General features: G+C 39.5%; 1 protein-coding gene across 1 annotated transcript in view; it reads left to right on the forward strand.

Annotated features, from left to right (window-relative positions):
- The first annotated feature begins 5758 nt into the window (after positions 1-5758).
- Positions 5759-25051, forward strand: part of LOC117872713 — a 53428-nt gene continuing 34135 nt past the window's right edge. The window contains exons 1-5 of the mRNA XM_034761442.1: positions 5759-5862; positions 6159-6236; positions 7688-7787; positions 9552-9620; positions 24287-24311. Of these exons, the coding sequence (XP_034617333.1) occupies positions 7710-7787; positions 9552-9620; positions 24287-24311 (172 nt within the window). The 5' untranslated portion in view covers positions 5759-5862; positions 6159-6236; positions 7688-7709. The remainder of the gene's footprint in view (positions 5863-6158; positions 6237-7687; positions 7788-9551; positions 9621-24286; positions 24312-25051) is intronic.

The following is a 25051-nucleotide window of genomic DNA, read 5'->3' on the forward strand; positions in this document are numbered from 1 at the left end:
AAGGGAGTTCTCCTCCTTGCCCTACTGTTTACTTGATAATTTCTCTATTTATCTTTGTCTAGTGATAGCTCCTAAACTTCATCACTCAGAACCTGTCCAGAGGAGCTAAAAGCAAAGGATTTACCTCCTCAATCTTATTTTTAAGTTATCTGAGTCTGGAGGACATACTGAGCCAGAAGGTTCTGGAGATGCCTCCCTTAGAGGGCATGTTTCTTAATCCTCAACCGGGGTGTCTCTTAAGATTGTTAAAGCTCCCCATTAAGGCCTTGTCTTTACTGGGGATTTGCCTGTTTCAGCCATCTGTGGCCAGCCACTAAAGTAAGTACAGTAGTGCAAATCTCTAATGTAGACAGGTTAAACCTCTATAAGCCATTATTTATACCAATGCAACTACCCGGGTTTCAAGCAGGGGTAAACTCTACCAGTGCAAACTGTGACTCTACCTGTCTACACCAGGGATTTGCACTGGTGCAGTTACATCAGTAGCTGAAATTGAGGCGGACCCCGAGTGTAGACAAGACCACAGATAAAGGCCCTTCACTTTACAGTCCCTGGCCACCAAAACAGAAACTCATTTTGAAAGCTTGGAACAAAAGTAGGACTGTGCTGCTGGAAAACTAGTTTTAATAGATCATCAGTTTGGGGATTTGAATATTCAAGTGGCAAAATGGAAGGATCAGACCCAAGCTCTTATAGAAAAGACTGCCTTCTTGGAACCTGTTTTAAACATGGTAATGAAATGCATGTCTCTTCACTCTAAATACAGATCATTAGACTATATTAGAAACTGAAACCTGAGGGTTGAGTCTGGACCAAATGGGAAGTGTTTGAAACTTGTGCACCTGCAAATAAAATGTTGAGGAGGGCTGAGCCCTGAAATGTTGAGGTTTAAAGGACCTGTCTGATCTTCCCTCAGATCCCTAGCTCTGACATTACTAAAGTGAAGGCATCAACCAGGTGGTAAGGAATATGCCCTGTGCATAATTTAAGCCCTCCTTAATCCATATGTTGAAGCCAAAGTAGATCTCTAGTAGGACAGTACATAGATCTTGTGCTGGCCCTCTGCTCAGGGTCAAATTTCACACACCACAGGTATCTCTTAAGAAAAGGTCTCACAATGGATTTGATAACCACTAAATTGAAACAGCTTCAGATGATACTTTTCAAGGCTTGTGAATATATTAATTCCCTGGTGTGAGGAAAACTACACGTCGCTCAAAGTGTTATGTAAGTTAAAAATAATGGAGAACTGAGCTATTTGTCCTTTGCCCTCCTTAAAATTAAAGTTCCAATTGGAGATGGAAAACTTTTCTTTTCTGATTATGAGGAAAACAGACTGAGGCACAGCTTGTAGAGAATATCCCATTGGAAACATTGGAGTTTTTTTTTTCTCTTCTAGGCCTTGCAAGGCTGTGTGTGAAGTTAGACGTGTGGCTATGGAAGCAGATTTCAATAACTTGCACCTTAGGAGGAAGAGGTAGAGACTTTTGCAACTGGTCAAGCTGAGGCCAGAGGCACAGAGTTTTCATTTACTTGAAGTAGACTGAAGGCCCAGAGCTCCCACCAGATCAACACATTCCTCATCAGTGCCACTATATTGTGAATATATCTTTATATATAGCGTGCTTATATACAGAGTACACATCATCATTGTAAATACTTCTTCATATAACATTGTCGTAAAACTTTGGTAAAATAAAAAATAAACAGAATTTACTATCTTTTCTTTTTTGTTCTTCCTTCTCTCCTTTTTCTCACTCCATTTTTTCTTGATCCATCTTGTTCCCACTGTTTCCAGGAGCAGCATTCTAATCCCATGCTAATCTTCTGGATTTTTAAACTTTTCAGATTTTTGTTCTCTCCTTTTTTCTCCAGACTTCTTAAAATATGATTCTGCTTTTCTCCCCCTATTTCACCTTGAGTTGGCTCTTTTACACATATCTAATGTTACTTAGCGTACTTTTTGTTGTAGACCTACACTCCAGTTTTCTTCTGTCCTTTCCCCTCACTCTTCCTGAGTCTCTCTCTCTCTCTCTCTACCCAAGTCCATCTTCCCTATTTCTGTTCCCAATCTCTCTCTTCATCCCAATTTTCTCCACCATTCTTTGCTATTCCACCCCTGCCCACCTCTCTGTTTTACATGTTCTAAGTCAATGGTTCTCAAAGCCGGTCCGCCGCTTGTTCAGGGAAAGCCCTTGGCGGGCCAGGCTGGTTTGTTTACCTGCCGTATCCGCAGGTTCAGCCAATTGTGGCTCCCACTGGCTGCGGTTCGCCGCTCCAGGCCAATGGGGGCTGCAGAAAGCGGTGCAGGCTGAGGGATGTGCTGGCCACAATCTTTGTTATTCTTCTTAACCCCCCCAGTTGCTTTTCTCTCTATACCCTCGTGTTTCATCAATTCCTCTAGCTCAGCAGACTCCTTGAATTTCTCTCCTTCTTGATTATCTGGGAATTTCTTCTGAACTGACAGTGTTAGACTAAGATTTACATTCTTCTATTATTGTTTCCTTATTTATTTTGACATTGTTATTACAAGACATTAAACACATACATAAAAATCTTTTAAAAGGGGAAAAAGAAGAAATCAGTGGAAAGAGAAGCACTTTTTGGAGAGAACAAGTTCTGTTTTGGGCCTTCAGCTATGTGAACTGAGCACTAAGGCACACATTTTGCTGTAAAATATGCCATGCAAATCTCAGCAGATGTCCTGTCTATATTTCATGGCTGCTGTTGTTCTCCATACCAAACACAAAGTCTACTAGAAGTATGGCATCCTGAAGTCTTCTATGTTTGTATTAACAAACCTACAGAAAAGGGGGTACAGTATTAGTTTCTTCCAAAGTGATTGATAGTTTTTTAAAATGCTTAAATCACATAAATATCTTAGAATTGTTATTAATATTTTGGTGCACAAGTTGATGCCAAAGGCCACCCTATCTTGCAAAACCTTAAAATGAGGCTTTAATCATGTGAGTAGTCCCATTCACTCTAGAAGGACTACTCACATGCTTTAAGTTAAGACTGCTGGACATATTTGTAGGATTGGGGCCAAAGTTAATTTAAATTACCTGTACTTTTCAGCATGTGCACATGAACAGGCATTAGAGAGTTATCTATCTGTATGAGTGTTTTCACATCAATCAGCTAAACAAGAGATCCTCAAGCAAAATGTAATGGTCAGGAACATTATGTAGATATGTAACGATGCTTGGACTTTGGGTCCAAGCAAAGAATGAATTACAATGAGAATTACATAAGATACTTGAATCTGTGACAGTATAGAGCACAACAATGCCACCACTGGGGTAAGTGTGAGCTTGAAACTCTAACCTACTCCTTTATTGTTAATGAATTTATAAAAGAAAACTCTACCCCATTCAGGTGAGCAACATAACATTTCAAAAGAGAAGACAGCTTTTGGTATAAATTAAATGAGAAGCATATCCCAGTTCATGTGGCATTATCTTTTAAAGTCTTGTGCTTCTGGAATGAACAAAATGTGTTCAGTTTGCGTTAACTGATAGCAATATTTTTTGAATACACACACTAGAATGGAAATTGGGCATATATCTGAAATAAGCAAAATGTAAGATGAGCTGCAATATGTTGTGGTATGCAGAATCCATGTCTGTAAATAAGAAGTATTTCACAAATTATGACAGCAATTAGGCACAATGGCTGATTCCAATTTCTTTACATATAGTTTAAAATTTTTGTTGCATTTAATAACTCTGAACAAATTAACAATTATTTGCACAAAGAAATCAAAGGGTAAAAATACAAAATCAGGGTTTTTTTAACGTATAGGCTCAATTACTTCTGATTTTTAGAAAGACGAAGTAGATTTAAGACAAACTTTGATTTACAACAGCCAGGCTCCCCTGTATTCTGTGACCAAAAACTATATCAATAGCAAGCTAATTAAAAGCAGGCAAGAAAATTTATATGTTTTTTAACTTGGAATTTTCTTCAGAAAGAAATGTTTCATTAAAATTAAGTTACTATATTTTCTTCATTTTAAATACGTGTACTAGAATGTAATTTTGTACTTTTCCACACCGCTTTTAGAGCTTTCATGTGTATTTCTTAAATTATAGCTTGCATTTAATACTGTTGAGAAATGTCAAATTAAGCATTTGATAATAAATATTTACTTTTACATGAAAAATAATCAATACATTTTCATTTCTCTTTTCTCTGTAAAGAATAAAAAGTCTACAGTCAAATTAGCAAAACAACAGGTTTTACTAAGTGGTGAATTCAAACTGCACAATGACAAGATGAATCTGAGACATCTTTGTTGTCTTTCTATCCCCTGGCAGAGAGCCATACCATATTTGTATACCAGCACATACAGCAATCCACATGGACAGTTTGCCAGTAAAAACGCAAGCAACCCAATAGTATTGTAATAAGGTTGAACACTTTCTGAGGAGATAGCAGCAGCAGCAGAAATGTGTGTTCAAAATAAACATTGTGGATGGTAAGGATCCTGTGTGCATATCAAATCTCAATTTGTTCTCCAAATATTGAAAACTAAAAACTCTGGGAATATAATAAGCAATACTAGCACTTCCATAAGGCTTGTTTGTGACCAGGAAATGAACTGGAAAGGTCACTGACTTCTGGTAAATTCCCAGCAGCCAAAGGACATTGAAAATGCAAAAAAAAAAAAAGCCCATGATAATAACTCAAATCTGAAGTGTGTCTGGAAGTATTCTCCTGCTCATGTCCCACTGAATTGAGGCCTAAATGCTGCAATAGCCTAGGCATAGATTATTGGTGCAGAAACCAGTGCCAGGCCCCAAAAACTTATAAGATTGGCTTAAAAATCATACATAGAGTCCTGTGGCACCTTATAGACTAACAGATGTATTGGAGCATAAGCTTTCGTGGATGAATACCCACTTCATCAAACGCATGGCACAAACATGGAATAACCACATCGTCAGACGGTATTCACCCAACAAAGCTTATGCTCCAATACATCTGTTATTCTATAAAGTGCCACAGGACTCTTTGTTGCTTTTTACAGATCCAGACTAACACCGCTGCCCCTCTGATACTTAAAAATCATAGTAAGTTATGAGTTCTTTGCATTTGTTGTTTGAACCACTAGGAATCACATTTGCAGGCAAGTTTTCTCCATAAGCATAGAGGCTAGAAATGTAAAAAGATTAAAGCTGAGATTGTCCCGTAAATGGGACTTCAAGAGTCAGGGTTTCAAGGACAGGGCCCCAGTACTAGGTGACTTGTGATAAAAACATGCGAGTTGGCAGCGCTCTTCACTGTCAATCACACGCACCATTGTTACAATTTGAATTGCCGTTTAGAGGTCCGCCTAGAACTGATGTCTCTGTGTGTGTGATACGCCCCCCCAGGGCTGAACTCACACCTCTGGGTTTAGCGGGCCAATGCTTAAACCACTGAGCTATCCCGCCTCCCATACTGCGGGGGAGGGGATAGGGGAAGCCTTCGCTCTAAGGAGGAGCCCCGCGGTGACCGTAGCCACACACAGACCCGCTTCCGGCCCCCGAGATGGGAAGGCGCCCTGGACCCGCACCCACTTCAACTGTTGCCAGTACAGGGAGCGGCCTGAGATCCCGGTCCTCCTATTGGTTAGAGGCTTCCTCTCTCCCCCTCCTATTGGCTGGTTGTAAGAATCTCTTTCTCTCATTGGCTGGGAGGGAGTCCCGACGTCAATCCCTTCCCCCCTCCTCCTTACGTACCATAACCGTGCTCAGTCTCGCGGGCTCCGTAGTTAGCGGCGGAAGTGACGTTTCGAGTTGGGGTCCCGGATGTAGTTGCGCATTCCCTGAGGTACTGTTGCTGGCGTTTTCTTCGGGAGCGTCCCCGCGCCGGCCGGTGAGTGGAGCGGGGAGGGGGCGCCCTGGTCTCATCTGCATGGGCTGGGAGGGAGTTCGGCCGGGCACGGGGAGAAGGGCCGGGGGGCAGGGCACGGGGGCAGACAAGCCACGGGGAGGGGGCTGGGAGATGGGGGAGGGGCTGTGGCAGAGGGCCTGGGGGGCAGGGCACGGGGAGGGGGCTGGGAGATGGGGGAGGGGCTGTGGCAGAGGGCCTGGGGGGCAGGGCACGGCACGGCACGGGGGACTGTACTGTTGTCAGTCTCCTAGCTTACAGTGGCTCTTGTCTCTTTGTAGCATCCACGTTCCTCTGACGCCCTCCCATCTCCTCTGGCCTGAGGCTCTGAGTTCTACTCTCCTTCTCTCCCCCAGCTGGTGACTATGGCCTTTTTATATTACTGTGTAACTCAGGGGTTGGAAAGGAGGATCCTCCCACTCCCCAGCACTTTGTTCTTTGTGTTGGTAATCCGGACCTGCTTAACACCTCCTGAGAACCATGCTGATAGTGGTGCCCAATGCACTTGCTCTAGTGAAGCTACTCACTCTCCACTGTCACAGTCCTGTGCGGGGATGCCTATGATCTCTGCCACCACTCAAATGTGCTGGTCTGATATCTTGGTCCCAACCTTGCTATGGTGGCGAAAGGTAACTATCATCATCGCCAGCTAGCTGGTTTTCCCTTGCCATGGCAGGGAGGTGTCCGCTGGGATATTGGTTAGCTTTGGTTTCAGTGAATGGATGATAATTCTTGTTTCCTGTTAACTATCAAGCAGTGAAAATATTTCAAATGTAGTCAGTGTACTTCTGAATTGACTATGTTAATATTTCTTCATTGAGAAGACAGGACTTATTTAGCTTGATTAATAATGGCTAAATTTATTAATGCTGAGTAATAGTGGTATTTACAAATCATTACCTCACTTCTGATATAGAAGAATGTGTAAAAGGACTGGTGTTGAAAAGAAACAGGAAATTATAACTTTCCGTTTTTCTGCCTTGGGCTTGAAAGCTATCAGCAATTGCCAGTTACGCAGGTGATCACCTTAACTGTAACACATACCTGATACTTTTACTGATGTCAGTAAAACAGAATAAAATGCAGATAACTTGGCACACAGTTGTATGAAAACAGATTGAATATGAGATATATTATAGAAAAACATAGGCACCATGGATATTTACATGGTACCAAAATACATTTTTAGCTCATATAGCAATAAGTAACATACTTTTTTTAGTGGGCAAACTTAGAATTTTATCATATTGAAATTAACACTTGAATGATGGGTACATATTAGTTTAGCTTGCACGTGTGATAAGAGTGTCCAGACACAAAGTTGCCCAGTTTTAACTAAATAGGTTTAACAGTCACACCTTTAATTAAAAAATTGGTGCATCTTCTGTGTTCGGAAAAGCCCCAATATAACTGAAGCAAGTGTGGTGATAGAGCAGTTGAGTATTTTAAAGAAAATGAATTTAATGAATCGTGTTCCTCGTTTCAATTTGTAAAAGATTGTAAGCCATAAAACTACAGATAACTACAAAGAAGTGTATGTGTCTAAGATAGATACAGTGAACAAATAAGATCAAATATCTTTTAGTAGCTTATTGGACTTTAACTAAATATTCGTCCTTGTTTTTGTGGTAAAAATATTGCATAATTAAGACCACCGTAGAAAATGCTTTTGCTTTGTGTTAGAGATTCTATTCAGATGTTTTCTGCAGTTCAAGTATCTAATAATTTACATATAGGTGTTCTTCCACTAATCGTTTTAATCTGAAAAAATAAATGTGTAAATAAGATGTGAATTCATTGTTTTTTAAAGTGCTCTGATCCACTTTTACAAGATGAGCACCACCAATGTGGATGATGCTAAACCAGAAGATGTTAAACAAGAATCTGAGAAAAAGATATTTTATTGTGAGGTGAGTGGATTTCTTGGTGGTTTTTTAAAGTATGATTATATAACATTGTTTTGTGTGATCTAGTGAGTACATTTTACTCCTGAACTTAGGTCTGTCATTCGGTGCAGTATTATGATCTTCACTTGTTAGACCCTAGGGGTCAAAGTGCAGGAACCAGGTAACTTTTCACTAATGTGGATGATGCTGGTAGCCTGCAAGAGAGCCAGAAAGCAAACACAAAATTAGATATGTGACAACAGGAGAAATTAAATATTGGTCCCCTCCCCCAGCCATGTTGAAAAAACAGAGTGTTAAGCACTTCTAGTTAGGTCCCATATTAAATTTCTTAAAGAGTGTGTGTATGTTCTTAATAACCTGTTCCTGCTGTGTACCATGAACCTGTTCCTTCAGGTGCTGAACTGAAGTCGTTTGTGATCAGTGTTAGCACAATTCATTTCCTCCCAATTAGAAAATAGATCTAGGATGGCTTCTCCACTTTCTGGATTAAGTCATCTACTTTATAACATGGGATCCTTTTTCTTACTTGTACCCAAGTTGCTTCAGAATAAATTGTTCCATGTCTTTCAAGGATAAGTATGACCGATTCAAAAAGTCCACAGTTGGCTTGACTGCAAAATTTCCTCAGCAATGTTCCTGTGAACACTTGAATCCTAGAGAGTGCCTGAAGTTGTCATGTGTCCTTCAAACCTTTCCGTTTAATCAGATAAGAAGCCAACCTAGAAAGGCCCAGAGGCTTCAGGCTCAAGTGACCCAGAATAGAATCCTGGTCATCTATTATTTGTATAGTATTAGTGTCCATGCCTGCAAGCACCTCCCCCGCAGCTCGCATTGGGGATGGGGAGCTGTGGCCAATGGGAGCTATGGGGGCGGTGCTTGCAGAGAGGGGCAGCGCGCGGAGCCACGTGTTCCCCACTCTCCCCAGGGGCCGCATTAGCGTGCTGGTCCCTTCCGGGAGCAGCGTGGGGCTGGGGCAGGCAGGGAGTCTGCCTTAGCCTCGCTGTGCCGTCGACCGGGAGCCGCCCAAGGTAAGTGCTACTGGGCGGGAGGCTGCACCACAGTCCTGAGCCCCGTCCCGGAACCAGCATTACAACCCCCCCGCGTCCTGAACCTCAGCCTCCTCTCAGAGCCAGCCCCCCACACCTCCACACTCTACCTCAGCCCGGACCCCCTCCTGCACCCATACTCCCTCTCAGAGCTTGCAGCCCTCACCCCTTCCTGCACTCCAACCCGCTGTCCAAGGCCCAGCCCAGAGCCCTCCTCCCACACTGTAAACCCCCCCTTGTGTTGGCGTTACAGTCCTTCTTGTTTACAGCTCCTTCTCTGTGCCCGTTGCATCATGTGATCATCTATTTCAGCACAGACCACCCACCAATACTCTGCAGAATAGTGTGGGAACTACTGAGTTAAAAGGATACTGTCAAAAATCTGGGGGGGAGGGGATTCCAGAAACTAGTTAATTGATAGTTTAAAAAAAAAAAAAAACAGTTTACACAGATCTGGTGCTGTTTTTAATATCTTCACTTTCCTGATGTCTAAGTAGGCTTAATGTGATTAGTTATGTACTGCTCTTTGTCACTCACTGGTGTCTTACTTTAAATTTCTCACACAAGCCTTCTTCAAAGAGGCCTTCACCAGTTTCTTAAAATAGTAAAATATAATGAATGGTTTTCGTCCATAACTGCAGACCTATTTGCTGTGCTTGCACAACAGTATTTTTATAGAAAAGTTGGCTGTAGCGTAACTGACTGTAATTAATTTCTTTAGGTTTGTAAAGTTCCATGTATGAGTTCTATAAGCCTTCAGTCACACTTCCGTGGAGCAAAACATAAAAAGGTAATGTAATGTGATTTTAATGTCTAATGTATAAACTTCACACTTCTAAATTTTCAGTAAACTTATTGTAAGTAATTGTCTTTAAAAAAAAAGTTTTGAATGCTTGTGTAATTTGCAATTCAGTTGCTTTGTTTCACCATTTTATCTGAAAATGAAATCCCCAGAAAATTGTCCAATGCTGGTATTTTGAGCCTTTTGAAACATTGTTAAAATTGTTAAATGTACACAATACACTTTATTTTTTTGAAATACAGCTATACTTACAATTTAACTTCTAAGTGAAGTTAATATGCACGTATTATGAACTGTGTGTATTTAAGGTTGCCTGACCTGCAAAGTCTTTTTTCCCTCTGCAATTTAAAAGGAAAATGTGGCTCATCTTCCCTAGTTCCGTACAACTGACCTTAAATTTGGAGAAAAACTCCAGTGTGATTATAAATTAGAAATAACTAACTCTAGTTACGAAGGAACATTATTTGCATTTTTATGTGAGGATTTAAATATAATAAACATAAGTAAAACCAATAATAGTAAAGTTGCTGTTATAATTTGGTACAAGTAGGTAACTTCTTACTAGAAAGTACTGTAAATCAGAAAGGTTTCAAAATTGTTAGGCAGGTTCTACAGTTCTTATTCTCTTTTGGTTAACTGAACTGTAGTTAATCTTTTTTCGGTTAGTCTAAGATTACAGAACTTTATAATAATAGAACTTCAATGGCTAGTGTTTTCTTCTGTTATTTCTATCTGGTGTCATCAGACTGCATCCTTGGTTGGCAATAAGAACTGCCTCAATGAGGGATGCCATCTTAATGACACATTTAGTGACCTTCTTTCCCACCTGTATTACTAGAAATCAAACATGGTATCTTGTAACTCACCTGGTCTCTAGTTGTCTCAGAAGTGTGAGGCTTCAAGTTTGTTCTTAAAGTTGGGTTTTCCTCACAGACCAGGCAAAAAACCTTTCATTTTAAAAAGACTTTAATATCCAGTCGGGAGACTTTCTTTATATCATTTCTCAAAGAATGGACTTTTTATTTATTACAGCTTCACAAATCAGTTGTCTAACTTAAGTGTTGTCCCTCACCTCCTTTACTTGCTTTTAATTGTATTGAGTCAGTTGCTCATTAGTAACATAATGACATTTTTGAAAGCAAAAAGAATTGAGATTGCTCTACAGGCAATCTCTTAAATTTGCTGATATGGCGTTACCACCATTCTCACGTTTAAAAAAATTCATTATGAAAGAATAACACTGAGGAAAAAGAGTAAAATACTGAAATAATTAATTAGGCTTTCAACTTCCCAGCAGTTACTTATCTATTAGAAATGTCCCATTGCCTGAGTAATACTTAAAATGCAATTTAAAACTGAGCAGTAATGAAGGGGCAGGTCTTTGCTAGAGTAACTGGTTGTGGAGGTTAAGGTGTTACCCACAGAATCTAGGGCACCCCACCTTTACTGTACCGGGGGCTCAAGGCATAACCCTGTAAATTTAGGCACCCCATCCTTTCCCGTCCTGGGCTCGGGACGTAAGGCACTCACTCTTACCTGTCCTAGGCACAGGCACCTTCTGCTGGTTTGCCAGACCTTTTCCCAGTGAAACAGTAATATCCTTAACCTGTGTTTATTAACAGTTGATCAACAGAGTACAGATGCTAAGCATACAGTGCTCACCACTCCCAGTAAGGGGGACAGACTTTTCCTGGTGGCCAGTCAGGATCAAGTTGTCTGGGGCTCCAGCTTCTGTACGGTATGATCATCAAGGTGTGATGGTTTTGGCAGCTCTGATCTTGGGCCGTGTTCTGGAGTTAGGTTCTAAAGAACTTCCTTTTCTACCCCAATTTATATAGTTAAAACTTGGGTCCTATTTAGCTATATCTTAACCAGTCATTTTAGACTAAAATACTACAAAACAATGCAAGCCCATTACGAAACAATTCTTTAACCAGTCCTAGCCCATTTCCCCCCTATGTACAAGAGTCAATTTAAATGTTATGAAACCAGTTTACACAGCAGACAGAAACAATTAAAAACCAGACAGGATAATACAGATAATATCAAAACAAGAGAGAAGTATGGATTTCACAATCACAACTATTGATAAGTGGTTTCTTGCTAGACAGAAAGTTATCAGTTTTCTTTTAAAAATCTTAATATCTGTTTCTTTATCTGGTGATAGTGGGTACGATTAGGACAGGAACACCTTCTTAGCAGTCCGATATTACTCTGTTCTGATGCAATTGATGGAACCTGAGGATGTGACTCTCTGCAACTTAGCTCATAGCTGCTGTTTTTACTCTGGCTGCTGCTTTTACTGCAGAAAAAGACCTCCGACCTTACCAAAGTCAGAAACTCAATCCTCAGTACGTTTTAGGCCACTGTTGTGTGAATATGCACATGCTTAACTTCAAGCATCTGAGTAAAGTTAAGCAAATGTGTGTTTGTAGGATTAGGGCTTTAGGGTTCTATTTTAGCTATTCTAAATACAAGCCTTGTTTGACCTACCTTCTAGTATGTGTATCATAATGGATGGTGGAGAAGTGGTGTCAGTTGCTCTGTTATATCTTAGTGCACTCCTTTTGTGCTGCCTGAAAATAACATTTAGTTGTGGGGTGATATTAAGTCCATTTCAGAAATCCAATGAAGAGAGAGTATCCAGCTGATAATGGGTCTGGGGCAGTGGTTCCCAAATTGGGGTTCACAAAATGTTACAGGGGGTTCTTGGGGGGGGAGGGGAGGGAATTCCCTAATGGTGGACAGAGCTGTCCCTGGGCAGCACGGGACCAGCAGCTAAGCAGATCAAAGCAAGCCTATCTATCACACCGAGGAGATTTAAACTTCAAGACTTGGTATAAGAAATGGAAAGGGAGGTGGATGTTTTTTGCTGTTTTTAAAATTAAATAGGCAGCTAGTATTGTCTTTAAAATTATTATGAAGAACAAGTTTAAGCTTTGTTGTAATGTGCACTGTTTGCCTGGACTGCTCAAGACCTGAATACTCGTGTAGGAGGAACTCTTTGAGTTGGCTTCTTAAATACCTTCATGCTGCTCCTTGAAACATAGGAGCCTTGTCTTATAATAGGCTTATTCAGAGTGATACATACTACGAAAGTGAGATCTTGGAAGAGTGTTGCCATTTTCAGAATGTAATAAAAATACAGTAATAATGCGTAATAAGCATGTCATAAAAACAAATTTTATATTTCCAAGATCACTACTTTTATAATTTATACTCAGGTAAAGGAGAAAATCCCTGGAAATATTCATTTTTCGGGGGGGGGGGGTCACAAGACTTGACACTTCAGTGAAAGGGGTTCACAGGTTGTAAAAGTTTGGGAACCACTGGTCTGGGGTATCAAAATGAAGAAAAAATATGCTTGGGATGTGAGAGCCACTGGTTGCCTACTTGATACTAACTTTATTTCATCAGGGTGGAATTGACTAGTTTTCTAGATGTGTAACTTTAGCTCCCAGCTACACCCCTATCAGCTACCAATGATTCCCTCTTCTGGCTTACTCTCTTGACCCCACTGTAACTCTCAGTGATCCCTAATGCTTTACTCATGTATCATTTTTTTCCCTCATACCCTACTTGCTTCTAATGTGAGACCTCTTTCTTCCCTTTCTCTCCCACCAGAAATTTAGTTTGCTTGCTTTCTAACACCCAGTTTTTTCCTTTCTTACCTCCAAAACATGTCTTCCTTTGAAAACCCTTTTCTTTTTCCCCTTGACAGACCTGTGATGGGCAACAATATCAGATTCTGACTGCTCTGCGAGAGATCACAATTCTCTTTTTACCCTCCCCCAGTGTTGGGGATAGTGAGCTAACTTGTGGAAGTGGATTCTCTGTGATCAGACCAACAATATCCTAGGACTGGAAGGGACCTTGAGAGGTCATCTCGTCCAGTTCCCTGTACTCATGGCAGGACTAAATATTATCTAGACCGTCCCTGTCAGGTGTTTGTCTAACCTACTCTTTAAAATCTCCAGTGGTGGAGATTCCACAACCTCCCTAGGCAATTTATTCCAGCGTTTAACTATTCTGACAGGAACTTATTCCTAATGGCCAACCTAAACCTCCCTGGCTGCAATTTAAACCCATTGCTGCTTGTTCTATTCTCAGAGATTAACAAAAACAATTTGCCCCCTCCTTGTAACTATCTTCTACATACTTGCAAAAGTGTTATCGTGTACCACCCTCAGACCTCTCTTCTCTTTGAAAACATTGTTTAGTCTTGAAATCTTCTCTCATAGATGACGTTATCTAGACCTTTAATAATTTGTGTTGCTTTTCTGTGGACTTTCTCCAATTTGTCCACATCTTTCCTGAAATGTGCCCAGAACTGGACACAATACTTTAGTTGAGGCCTAATCAGCGTGGAATAGAACAGAAGAATTACTTCTCGTGTCTTGCTTACAACGCTCCTGCTAATACATCCCATAATGATGTTTGCTTTTTTTGTAACTGTGTTAAACTGTTGACTCTCATTTAGCTTGTGATCCACTATGACCCCCAGATCCCTTTCCACAGTACTCCTTCCTAGGCAGTCATTTCCCATTTTGTATTGGTGCAGTTGATCCTTCCTAAGTGGAGTACTTGGAATTTGTCCTTATTGAATTTCATCCTATGTACTTCAGACCATTTCTCCAGTTTGTCTAGATCATTTTGATTTTAATCCTGTTCTCCAAAGCACTTGCAAACCCTCTCAGCTTGGTATCATCTGCAAACTTTATAAGTGTACTCTCCATGCTATTATCTAAATCATTGATGAAGATATTGAACATAACTGGACCCATCACTGATTCCTGCAGCACCCCTCTTGATATGCCCTTCCAGCTTGACTGTGAATTACTGATAACAGCTCTCTGAGAATGGTTTTCCAACCTGTTATGCACCCACCTTATGGTAGCTCCATCTAGGTTGTATTTTCCCTAGTTTGTTTATGAGAAGGTCATACGAGACAGTATCAGAATCCTTGCTTAAGTCAAGATATACCACATCTATCACTTTCCTCCCATCCACAAGGCTTGTTACCCTGTCAAAGAAAGCTATTAGGTTGGTTTGACACAATTTGTTCTTGACAAATACATGCTGACTGTTACTTATCCTTTTACGGGGTGGATTTGATTTGAATCGATTTGATTTAAATCACTAGTCAGACTCGATTTAATCATGTTTTTTTTATATAAAAGTGCATTCCTGTTGATTGTTATAACCTTAATACATATTCTTCACAACTCCGAGATAGATTTACGTTTCATTTTTAGAAAGTACACACTATACGTTTTTAAACAGCGATTTATTTTGAGAACTTTTCAGACTAGTTTTACAGCTATATCAGAAAATGAATGATTGTTTGGTTATTTCATTTACCAAAGGTATTGAAGCAGCTATTTATGAAGTCATTGGGAGGTGAACTATCTCCAATTCAACAGGTTAATCATTAATATTTGGAGGATTTTCTTGCCCTGCTGTATTAGGAGGAGGACATCACTAGACAGACATTTAAATTGTTTTATTTAAAACAACAACATTAAGTATTCTGGATTTTTTTCTTCAACAGCATATGTCCCTTGCTTCTCACATTTATCTCCAGGCTTCTTCTCCTTGTCCAGATCTATTCCGCCCCCAACAATCTTCTGTTCATTGAACTTTTTGAAACTTTGCACTTTTAGAGAGAGGTAAGGGATTGACTGTGTGTATGCAAATTTGCAGAGGGACAGTAGAGTTGAGGTCTGTTATTTCTCACCTCTATATATTTATTTATTTATGTAAAACCATTTTTGCTGTTAACAAGCATGTTACCTCAGGGGAGACAAATCCACAGCCTGAGAACTGCAAGACTAAGCGTCTCTGATGGTATCTTCTAGACTGAACACTGACTCCCATTGGGTAGATAGAAAGATTAACCTAAATAATCTATACAGAAGCCTGTGGAACCCCATAAGATTGGGTCCCTAATCCATGAACTATTGAAACTCATTTACAAAACTTTTCTTAAACATTACATGAATATATTGTTTCATACTGCACCTCTACCCCGATATAACACGAATTGGGATATAACATGGTAAAGCAGTGCTCTGGGGGGCAGGGCTGTGCGCTCTGGTGGATCAGTGCATCAGCGTATCTGGCTCTGACACGCTGCTCTGCGCGGCATGTTATGGGTGCTGGGCCGGGGCAGAGGGGTTGGATAAGGGGCAGGAGGGCCTCCGGGGGCGGTCAGGGAGCAGGGGGGGTTGGATGGTTTGGAGGTTCTGGGGATGGGGTGGTCAGGGTACAGGGAATGGAGGCGTTGGATAGGGCATAAGAGTCCTGGGGGTGATTAGGGACGGGGGGGGTCTCTGGAGGGGACGGTCAGGGGACAAGGAGCAGTGGGGCTTAGATAGCGGGTGGGGTCTTGGGAGGGGTGGTTAGGTACAGGGTCTCTGGAGGAGATAGAGGACAAGGAGCGGAGGGGGTTGGATGAGTCGGGGGTCAGTTGGGACGGGAAGTAGGTGGGTGTTGGATAGGAGGCAGGGCCAGGCATGTTTGCTGATTATTAATAACAGAAATGCTCGAGGCCAAAGCAAGTTCGATTATAACACGGTTTCACCTATAACGCGGTAAGATTTTTTGGCTCCCGAGGACAGCGTTCTATCAAGGTAGAGGTGTATATAGAATTAGAATTTATCATCCCTATTCCATGATGAGAGATCTTTTGAGCTATAATGTATCTTACTTAAAACTATCTTTTGATAGGTTTTTTCCTCAAATCAATTTTTTTGATAAAATTATTTTTAAATCGATTTTTTTTTTAATCATATATTTTTATCCACCCTGTCCTTTTATCTTCTAGGTGACTGCAAATTGATTGCTTAATTATTTGCTCCATTATCTTTCTGGGTACTGAAGTTAAGATTGGCACTATATTTGCCCCTTTTCCAGTCCTCTGGAATCTCTCCCATCTTCCATGACTTTTTTAAGATAATCGCTAATGCCGCAGATACCTCCTCAGTCAACTCCTTGAGTATTCTAGAATGTATTTCATCTGGGCCTGATGACTTGAAGACATCTAACTTGTCTAGTTTTTAACTTGTTCTTTCCCTGTTTTAGCCTCTGATCTGACCTAATTTAACTGGCATTCAATGTTAGATGTCCAATTGCTACTAAACTTTTTGTGAAAACTAAAACAAAAAAATCATTTGGCACTTCTGCCATTACACATTTTCTGTTATTGTTTTTCCCCCCTCATTGAGTGACAGGCCAACCCTGTCCTTGATCTTCCTCTTGCTTCTAGTGTGTTTGTAGAATATTTTCTTGTTACCCTTTGTTTCTAGCTTATTTAATCTCATTTTGTGTCTTGGCCTTTCTAATTTTGTCCCTACATACTTGTGGTGTTTGTTTTTCATACTCTGTAATTTGACCTAGTTTCCACTTTTTGTAGGATTCTTTTTAGAGTTTCAGATCATTGAAGATCTCCTGGTTATGCCCATGTGGTCTCTTGTCATACTTTCTGTCTTTCCTACTCAGAGGGATAGTTTGCTCTTGGGCCCTTAATGTCTCTTTGAAAAACTGTCAACTCTTCTGATATTAACTATTCAGAATGGAGATTTGGAATAAAAGTGTTTTCTCTCTTAATTATAATGCCATTAGCATGCTGCAACAGTCTAGGATGGGTGTTATAGGAAAAGGAATCTAGCTGTTTTCAACGAAGTATCTGTCGTAACCTGTACAGTTGCAAGTTATTTTTCTTCTAATAAATCTTCCCATCCAAGGATAGAATTAATACAGAAACTTCTGATATATTGTTTAGTTCTAGTGTCTATAATTGGTGTTTATCACTGCTAAAAAGGCCTGGCCAAGTCACAGGAGAGTTCTTACCCTGAGCTGATGACCAGTCATAGTCATTTTTATTTCTCTTTGTGAATGAACTAATTGAGGAAAAATTCTATGAAAGGTGCTTTGTAAAGTGTTTTCTTTTTTAAATATCCTGTCGCAATGGAACTGGAAATGCTTCCATTCAGTTACTGGCTTTTGGCTTCTGAGAATCAGCATTCTAAGGCTGGACAGGGTTCTGTTCTGAAAACGGTTATTCAGCGCTCAACTGGCAGACTGAAAGTGCAGACCATGACATATAAAATACACAAAGGAAAACTGAAGAATTACAGTTTCTCCAGGAGACATCCTCAATGTTTCCATCAGTTGTCAGTTCTAGATACCAGAAGAAGAGTACCATGTCTCTACCCCACTTCCTTTGGACCCTCCCTGAAGCATCTGTTAAGGGGAAAAAATTGAGATGGCAGTTTTAAAAAAAAAAAAAAACCAAACAAACCATAAGCAAGAAAGAAAATGCTCCCAATTTAGATTCATGTCTTAAAGCTATAAATAGTGCATAAACAGTGGCTTTCATTGTAGCTTTTATAAATAGGAAATATTAGTAGTACAATAAAATTATTATATGTATCGGCCACTTATTCTTGATGGATAGGACTCACTTAAATGTGTCACCAAGATTTTTTGTCCAGTTGCTGAGGCAGAAGTCTAATCTTCAAGTGGGCAACTCTGTGACAGGTATTTGGTGCAGTTGTTCATGCCTGATAGTAGCTAGGTTCTGGGTTAAAGTAAGTCAACATTCCATCATATGGTAAGATGTCCTGTTAGCCATAGTTTGTTTCCACTATAGTTCCTGACTTATCGTTTGTACGTTAGCATTTTCTTGAATGTTCAAGTCCTCAGCACCAAAATCTACTGCTAAAACATCCTGAATATTGGAAGAAACATAGGGGAAGTGAACTTTGGAGCCAGTTTGGAATGAGACTTGTATTACTTCAAATGTGGAGGACAGAGCACCTCTCTTGGTCTTAGGCCCAGTCTACACCAAGAAGTTAGGTTGACACAGCTACGTCCTTCCGGGGTGTGAAAAATTCATAGCCCTGGCTGATAATGTAAGCCGATCTAATTCCCATCATAGACAGCACTAGGTTAATGGAAGAGGTGGATTACTTATGTCAACGGGAGAACCCTTTCAGTTGGCATAGGTAGTGTCTACACTGAAGTGCTACTTCAGCTGTGCTGCTGTAGAGTTTCAAGTGTAAACAAGCCCTTAGTGATGAATGCTCATGACAAAGTGAGAAGGTGCAAGAAAACTTAAACCTGAATCTGCTTAGGAAAGCTGACCAGGCTTCTCAAGTTTTTCCTTCTGGAAATAGAGAGGACCTGGAAATAATCCTCGTCAAACTCAGCAGTTTATTCTGCAGTAGAATTTCTAGCTTCATTTCTCAGTGAAAATCCAGACACACTTTTTTTCTGGATTGTATAGATTGCATAGATAGCTGAAGAAATACATTAATTATGGTTCATACCAAGCGATGCATTGGACCTTAACCAATCCTCTCCAAATGTAGAAAGTTCTTCAACCACTAACCCAGTGCACAAGATTGATGGAGTTCCGAAGAAAACCTTTGAACGCTCTGCTGATGAAACGTCTGTGTGTACTCTCTTTATAGGTTATTTGCATCTTAATAGCTAACAGAACTGCAAAATTATTCTTTAAGGCTAGCAATAAAAGTCTGGGTAGTCTAAGGAACTCATGTAAAGTGTAAACTAATGTTTTTTTTTTTTTTTTTCATGTGACATGGTCCCAGGCTACTATTCATGCTACTGAAGGTTTGGCAAAGGAGTTATAGTCCACCAGATTATATAGTTGAATCCATGGTTCAGATTTATCTGGAAATGTATAAGGTGCTAGCCTTTTCTTAAACCTCTTTAAAGATCCTAGATTATTTTGGTTACAGTTCTCTGAACTTTCTTGAATGTATCGGTAGTGAAGCGTTCTAAACTGAGTTCAGTCTTCTGGGTGTAGTTGCATAAAAACTATGTAGAGGACAGTTGCTTCACTGCTATGTGACACCTCTGCCTTTGTAGCATAAAACTTGTCTAATTTGCTGTCCACTGCTCAGCTGTTCTTCAGATTTCTCTCCCATTAAATATCTGTTCCCAATTCCACCCCACCCAACCCTGAACACTAATTTGCATTTTCTCCAAATTAATCTTTTTTCTCTTTTTTTTTCTTTTTTCCTGGTCATTTCTACTCTCTAAGTAGCTGTTTCCTTTGTACTCCATTGGTGGTCAGACCTGCAGATTTTATTATGGTGGTGGTAACTGTTTCCAGTAATGAAGATGTAAAATACAACCATATCTAATTTAGGTTTCTATGGGTACTTCCTCATCCTCTCCTTCTCCACTCTGAACTTTAGTACTCTTTTATTTATGTGAGTGTCCATATCCATGCAAATTTTAATACATTTTGAAAGTGGTGTGTTGATTCTGTATCAAGTGTCTTACTAAAATCCAAATATTTATATGTACTTTACCTTTCATCCACTAACTTTATAATTTTATTAAAAAATCAGAGGCATGCTGTTTATAACTCAGTTGTTTTTTGTTCAGTTTTTGGGTCATCCCTCCTCCCCCCCCCCCCTTTTTTTTTTTTTTTTTTTTTTTTTTTTTAGATTTGGAATTTGACTTATGAGATGGTACCACTTTATAGGCAGGGTCACTCTTCTTTCCTTTTTGACCTCATTCCAGTTCTGAAGAGATGGATGATCTCATTCAAAACTCACTGCATTTGGCAGCCTGAAAAGCCAAGAATTGCATGTAGGCCAAACTGGTTTTTTAGCTCCGTTAGTTGATTGCTCCAGGTCAGAGTTGAGGCACACTATTTGTGAGGTTAGTCAGGAATTTTATATCACCCCTCAATCCCCCATAAAAAATTTTTGTTAAATCCAGAACTAAGAATAAATTCAGACTCTCCGCTGCATGAAACTACTTCACTATTGTTTGGGAAGCTTACAACTTGGCACGTTCAACTAAGCCTACACATTTATAAGTGAGTGAAGTTCTAAGGATTCTAATTTTATTTTCTGGCTCTCTCCGCTGTTTGGAGCCTTTCTTATCTTCTGTCTGGACTGGCATATTGTGGAACTTGGAAAAAAACAGATTAGCAGGTAAATTGCACATTTTAGAAGCAGAGATGCATTTGAATATAAACTCCAACAAAGCGTTCAACAAAACATACTCCACCTTGCCTTTGTCTTCATTATATAATAGTCATATATTCTATTTTTATTGAAGGAGTTTAGTTAATCATGATTTGAAGTAACTGTTAATATCATGTTCGATGCAATCAGTTCTTGGATTATTGAAACAAAATTAACTTTCTAGTATCTTGGTATGTACGTACGTTTGAACATAAAAGTTGCCAAGTTCTAAAAAACTAAAAAGCCTTAGTTTTTCATATTTATTGACAATTATAAATAAATTAGGAAATACTTGGTTTCATGTGAAAAGTACCTTTATTTTGTATCACGTCCATGACCTGCAGTTTTGAACCAGTCTTGGATAATCAAGCAGAGTTCATCTCTGCATTATTACTTGTAACATTCTAAGTCAGGTACAGCATTCAAATTACTTTATTTTTTCAAAATTTTAGAAGTCCAGTACAGAAACCTGCAAACAAGTGGTTCAATAGAACCATATTTGAAGTTTACCCTTTAAATGGCACTGAACTAAGACGAGGTAAAAGATAAGAAAGATATCTTCTTAATAGCCAGAGCTAAAAACAAGGTTCTCTGGGATTCCAGGCTTTCTAAGGTGACAAAGTAACTTTATCTAGCTTTAGTGGTTCATGAGATCAGGTTCGCCTGGCATATGTTGGTGTAAATGTTGTTGTGTGTGTGATTGGGATGGCCAAAAGCCAAGGGTAGTTGTGCAAGTTTTCCAAAATGAATAAATTCACAATCGTCATACAGATACATACCATTGGTTTTCTTTCTGTTGTGTGGATTAATGAAAAAGCAATGACTAAACAGGTAAATGTATAAACATGGATTTCAGAAAGGAGGTTTGATTATAGCCACCTTTATGCGAGGTTATATTTAAGTCTTACGCTTTCAAGAATAATTGAATTATTGTGATCTTGGCCATTATACTAATCTGGTTCAAAAATATACTATGATTTATACCTGTTTACTAACACTTTCCTTTGTAACAAGCCTAGAAAACAGGGGGGTACTTGATGGCAGCATCTGACAGCTGAAGGAGAGGGGTCAGGACCTTGAGGGAGTCTTCTCCAGATAGAAAGGGGAGGCAGTGGTGGTCTTCACCTGCAGTATGTATATGTTCATAAGATGTAGTGCATCATGTCTGAGCAAGGACCAGTTCTCTTTTATTGCCTATCTGCTTCCCTGGGGATGGAGTCCTAGAGTGTAGTCTGCCATTTCTTCACCTGCTCTAGGGGTAGTCGGTGTTAGGTGTGGCACTATGTGAGAGAAATAGTGTCCCCCTGCTCTAAGACCCTTCTCTGGAGTACAGATGAAGAGGCCACTCTCACTCCATCCCTAGAGGTGGTTTCCTCCCCTCTGTGTACATGTTACAAATTGCACATGTCGAGCTACCTTGATACATCCAGGAGTCTCAGTGGGATTGTGGAATTCCTTTCTTCCATCTCCCCCAGTTGGCCCAGAGAATGGGGAGCCAAATGCAAATGTCTCCCCTCTTCTTAAAGAGAGAGAACCTCTAGGGTTCAAGACTCTGCTGCCACTACCAAACCAGAACTTCCTTGTCTCTGTCAGGACAGTTCTCACAGTGGTGGAAGAGAGAGAGCAAGGAGGAGGAGGAAATCTTGTTGGTGAAGAGCAGAATTATCAAACTTCAGAACATGTTTGCGTATTTTATATTTGCAATCACAACTTCATTTCGTTTGGGATGGCCTTCCAAATGAAACCAAGCACACTGGATAAGCATATTAATCAGATGTTGTCAGTGACACTGATGGTGATGAAACAGTTGGTAACTTAAATACCAGAGTTGTTAGACTTCAGTTTACTACCCCCATTGAAATGAACTTGGGGAAATTTACACTTCTATTCTGGTGCTATTGTTGCATTTTATTCCAAGCAACACTCTTATGTTCTGAAGGTGCTTAGAAATTTCTGTTAAAGGAAGATTCACTTTCATGGAAAACCTCAAGGTTATTATGAAGGAGACCTTAAATAATTGGAATTTGAAGAATTTCCACATATTGATTTCTGATATCTTGCTGTGAGGTCATTTAAAGTGGGCATATTTAGTAAGATTTAAATAAAGAGATGAGTTGTCTACTTATGTGCATGAAACAAAATGTGTTGTAAGTGAATTTGTTAAATGTAAAAACTAGCCTATGCACTGTGGTGGACAAAGTGCATGGGAAGTTTGAACCCTAAAAAGCAGCAGTTTTTGAGTTATGGCTTCTCAAAGTTAGATACTTTGTTAAAAATCAAGCACTAACTTCTCAGAGCCCTATAACTCAAAAACAGCTGGAGCAATTTATTTCCAGCATCCTGTAAGAAATTTCACCTGTGGCCTGAGATTTTAGCATGAGAATTTTCAGTCCCAATGCAGGTTTTTAAAAGGGGTCAGAAATAGAATGGATCTCTAAACCTCAACTATGGAGTCACTTCCCTGATGTTAATGAAAATAATAATCAAAACGCAATCAAGGGCATAAGCTGACTGCCCAGAAATGACCCAGAAGAAATTCCCCCCCAGGTACAGCAGTATACAATTGGCAACGTGCATTTTCCACCTTCCTCTGAAACTTCAGGTACTAGCAACTGTCAGGCGCAAGACACCACACTAGAATGATATATGATCTTATCTGTAACAATTCCTGTGTCTCTATAGCTAGATGGGAGACTTATTCTTAAAGCCCAGATTCTAAGTTTTTAAAATGCTGTTGAGCTTACGCTGCATTGTCTGCAGTGGTACTGCCTCTCACATTTGTTTTCTTTTGTGGCAGTATTTTGGTTTCTTTACCAAATACTCTATTTGTGTCAATTAGAAAATCTCTTATTGAATTGTCGAAATGACTTGCAGCATCTGGTCTGTGGCACTGAATATTTCAGATGTGCCATTCAAACTCTTCCTCTTTTTGGAGTGCTCTCAACAAACAACTGCACTGTTGACATAAAGATATGTTGAATTGTTTCATTTCTCAAATTGGTGAGTTAGCATATCAATAATAACTTGTTTCTTTGTGTGTTTATTACCTGGAAAGACCTAGCAACAGGTCAATATTTAGTCTTATCCATGTCTTGAAGTGGAAATTTCAATTTCTCTTCTTCCATCTGCTAACAAAAAACCACTTGTGATGGATTCAGTTGATGAAAACTGCTTTGCCTGTTCTTCATGTTATGATCAGAACTTTAGGAAATTTTGGCTAGCCAGAGGATTTTGCCAAATTAGCCCAAAATGTTGATTTTTGGAACTACAGCTCTTAAAATTCTAGGAGCTGCTAACATGCAAAAATCAAGGTTTTGTGTGGCATCCCTGAGACCAGTCTGTCAAGCCTTAATCATCTTTAAGAATTGATCCCTTTCCTTCAAGTAATACCAGGGTTGTCTTTACGTTAACCTTCTGGTATTAATTGTTATCAGCACTTCTTTGTCAGCACTTCCAGCTTTTGCAGAAAATCATAAAGGCTGTATACTTTTTACTATGTAAAAATGGAAAAGTTGGCCTTCATTGTAATTTATCTGCAAAAGCTGCATTAAGAAAGTACATTTTTTTTTTCTTTTAAATGGTCTAGCACATTAATGATTTTTTTCTTATTTTATTTTGGGATGACTTACATCTTCATATTTAAAGAAAGAGAGAGCCATGAATGCTTATCGTAAGTATGACATTTTTCTTCTTCCCCTTCAAAGCTTCCATAGGTGCTATCAAATTGTAATTTTTAAATGATTAAATTGCTTTTTCAATATTTCAGCTATTGTTAGCACTTGCTGCATTTTTGTGGTGGTTTTGCTTATTGTGCAAATCTGTTCAATACAGTTTAGCATTATGACAGAAAAAAATCATGCTTTGTGAATCAGCTTGCATCTCTAACACCATGAAAGTAAGGACCACCAGATAATGACACTGATGAAAATGGGTATAGGAAACAGTTTTATATTGTTTTTAATTTGTATTGATGCAGTAAAAACTGAAGTAGCCATATCTGTCTTCAGATGAATTTATGCTACTTTTTTCAGTGATATGCTGTGAGCTTACATGGGTTTTGGTATACTAATAAAAGCCATATTTCAGTTCTGGAACAGTTTAATTCTTACCTGCCTTGAAACTGTAATTAAGCATTTCCATATGTAAATTTCACCTGAGGACCTTTTCACGCTTGGTGAGGAGGCATCTGGGTCAAAGGATATCTATAGTCTTCAATTGTTCGGAACTATCACAAGAGTATCTACTTGCGTTCAAAGGAAAATCTAACTTCTTTGTCATTGTGTGTACCACTCTTTAATAGTGTCGTGTGAACAACTCCTATTCCACTCACAATTACACATACACCATCTTGCTTCCCATTCATGATTATTTAGCAAGCCTATAGCCACTACTGTCGTTTCTTGTATGGAA

The sequence above is a fragment of the Trachemys scripta genome, chromosome 2 (assembly GCF_013100865.1).
Source record: "Trachemys scripta elegans isolate TJP31775 chromosome 2, CAS_Tse_1.0, whole genome shotgun sequence".
In the NCBI taxonomy this organism is placed as follows: Eukaryota; Metazoa; Chordata; order Testudines; family Emydidae; genus Trachemys; species Trachemys scripta.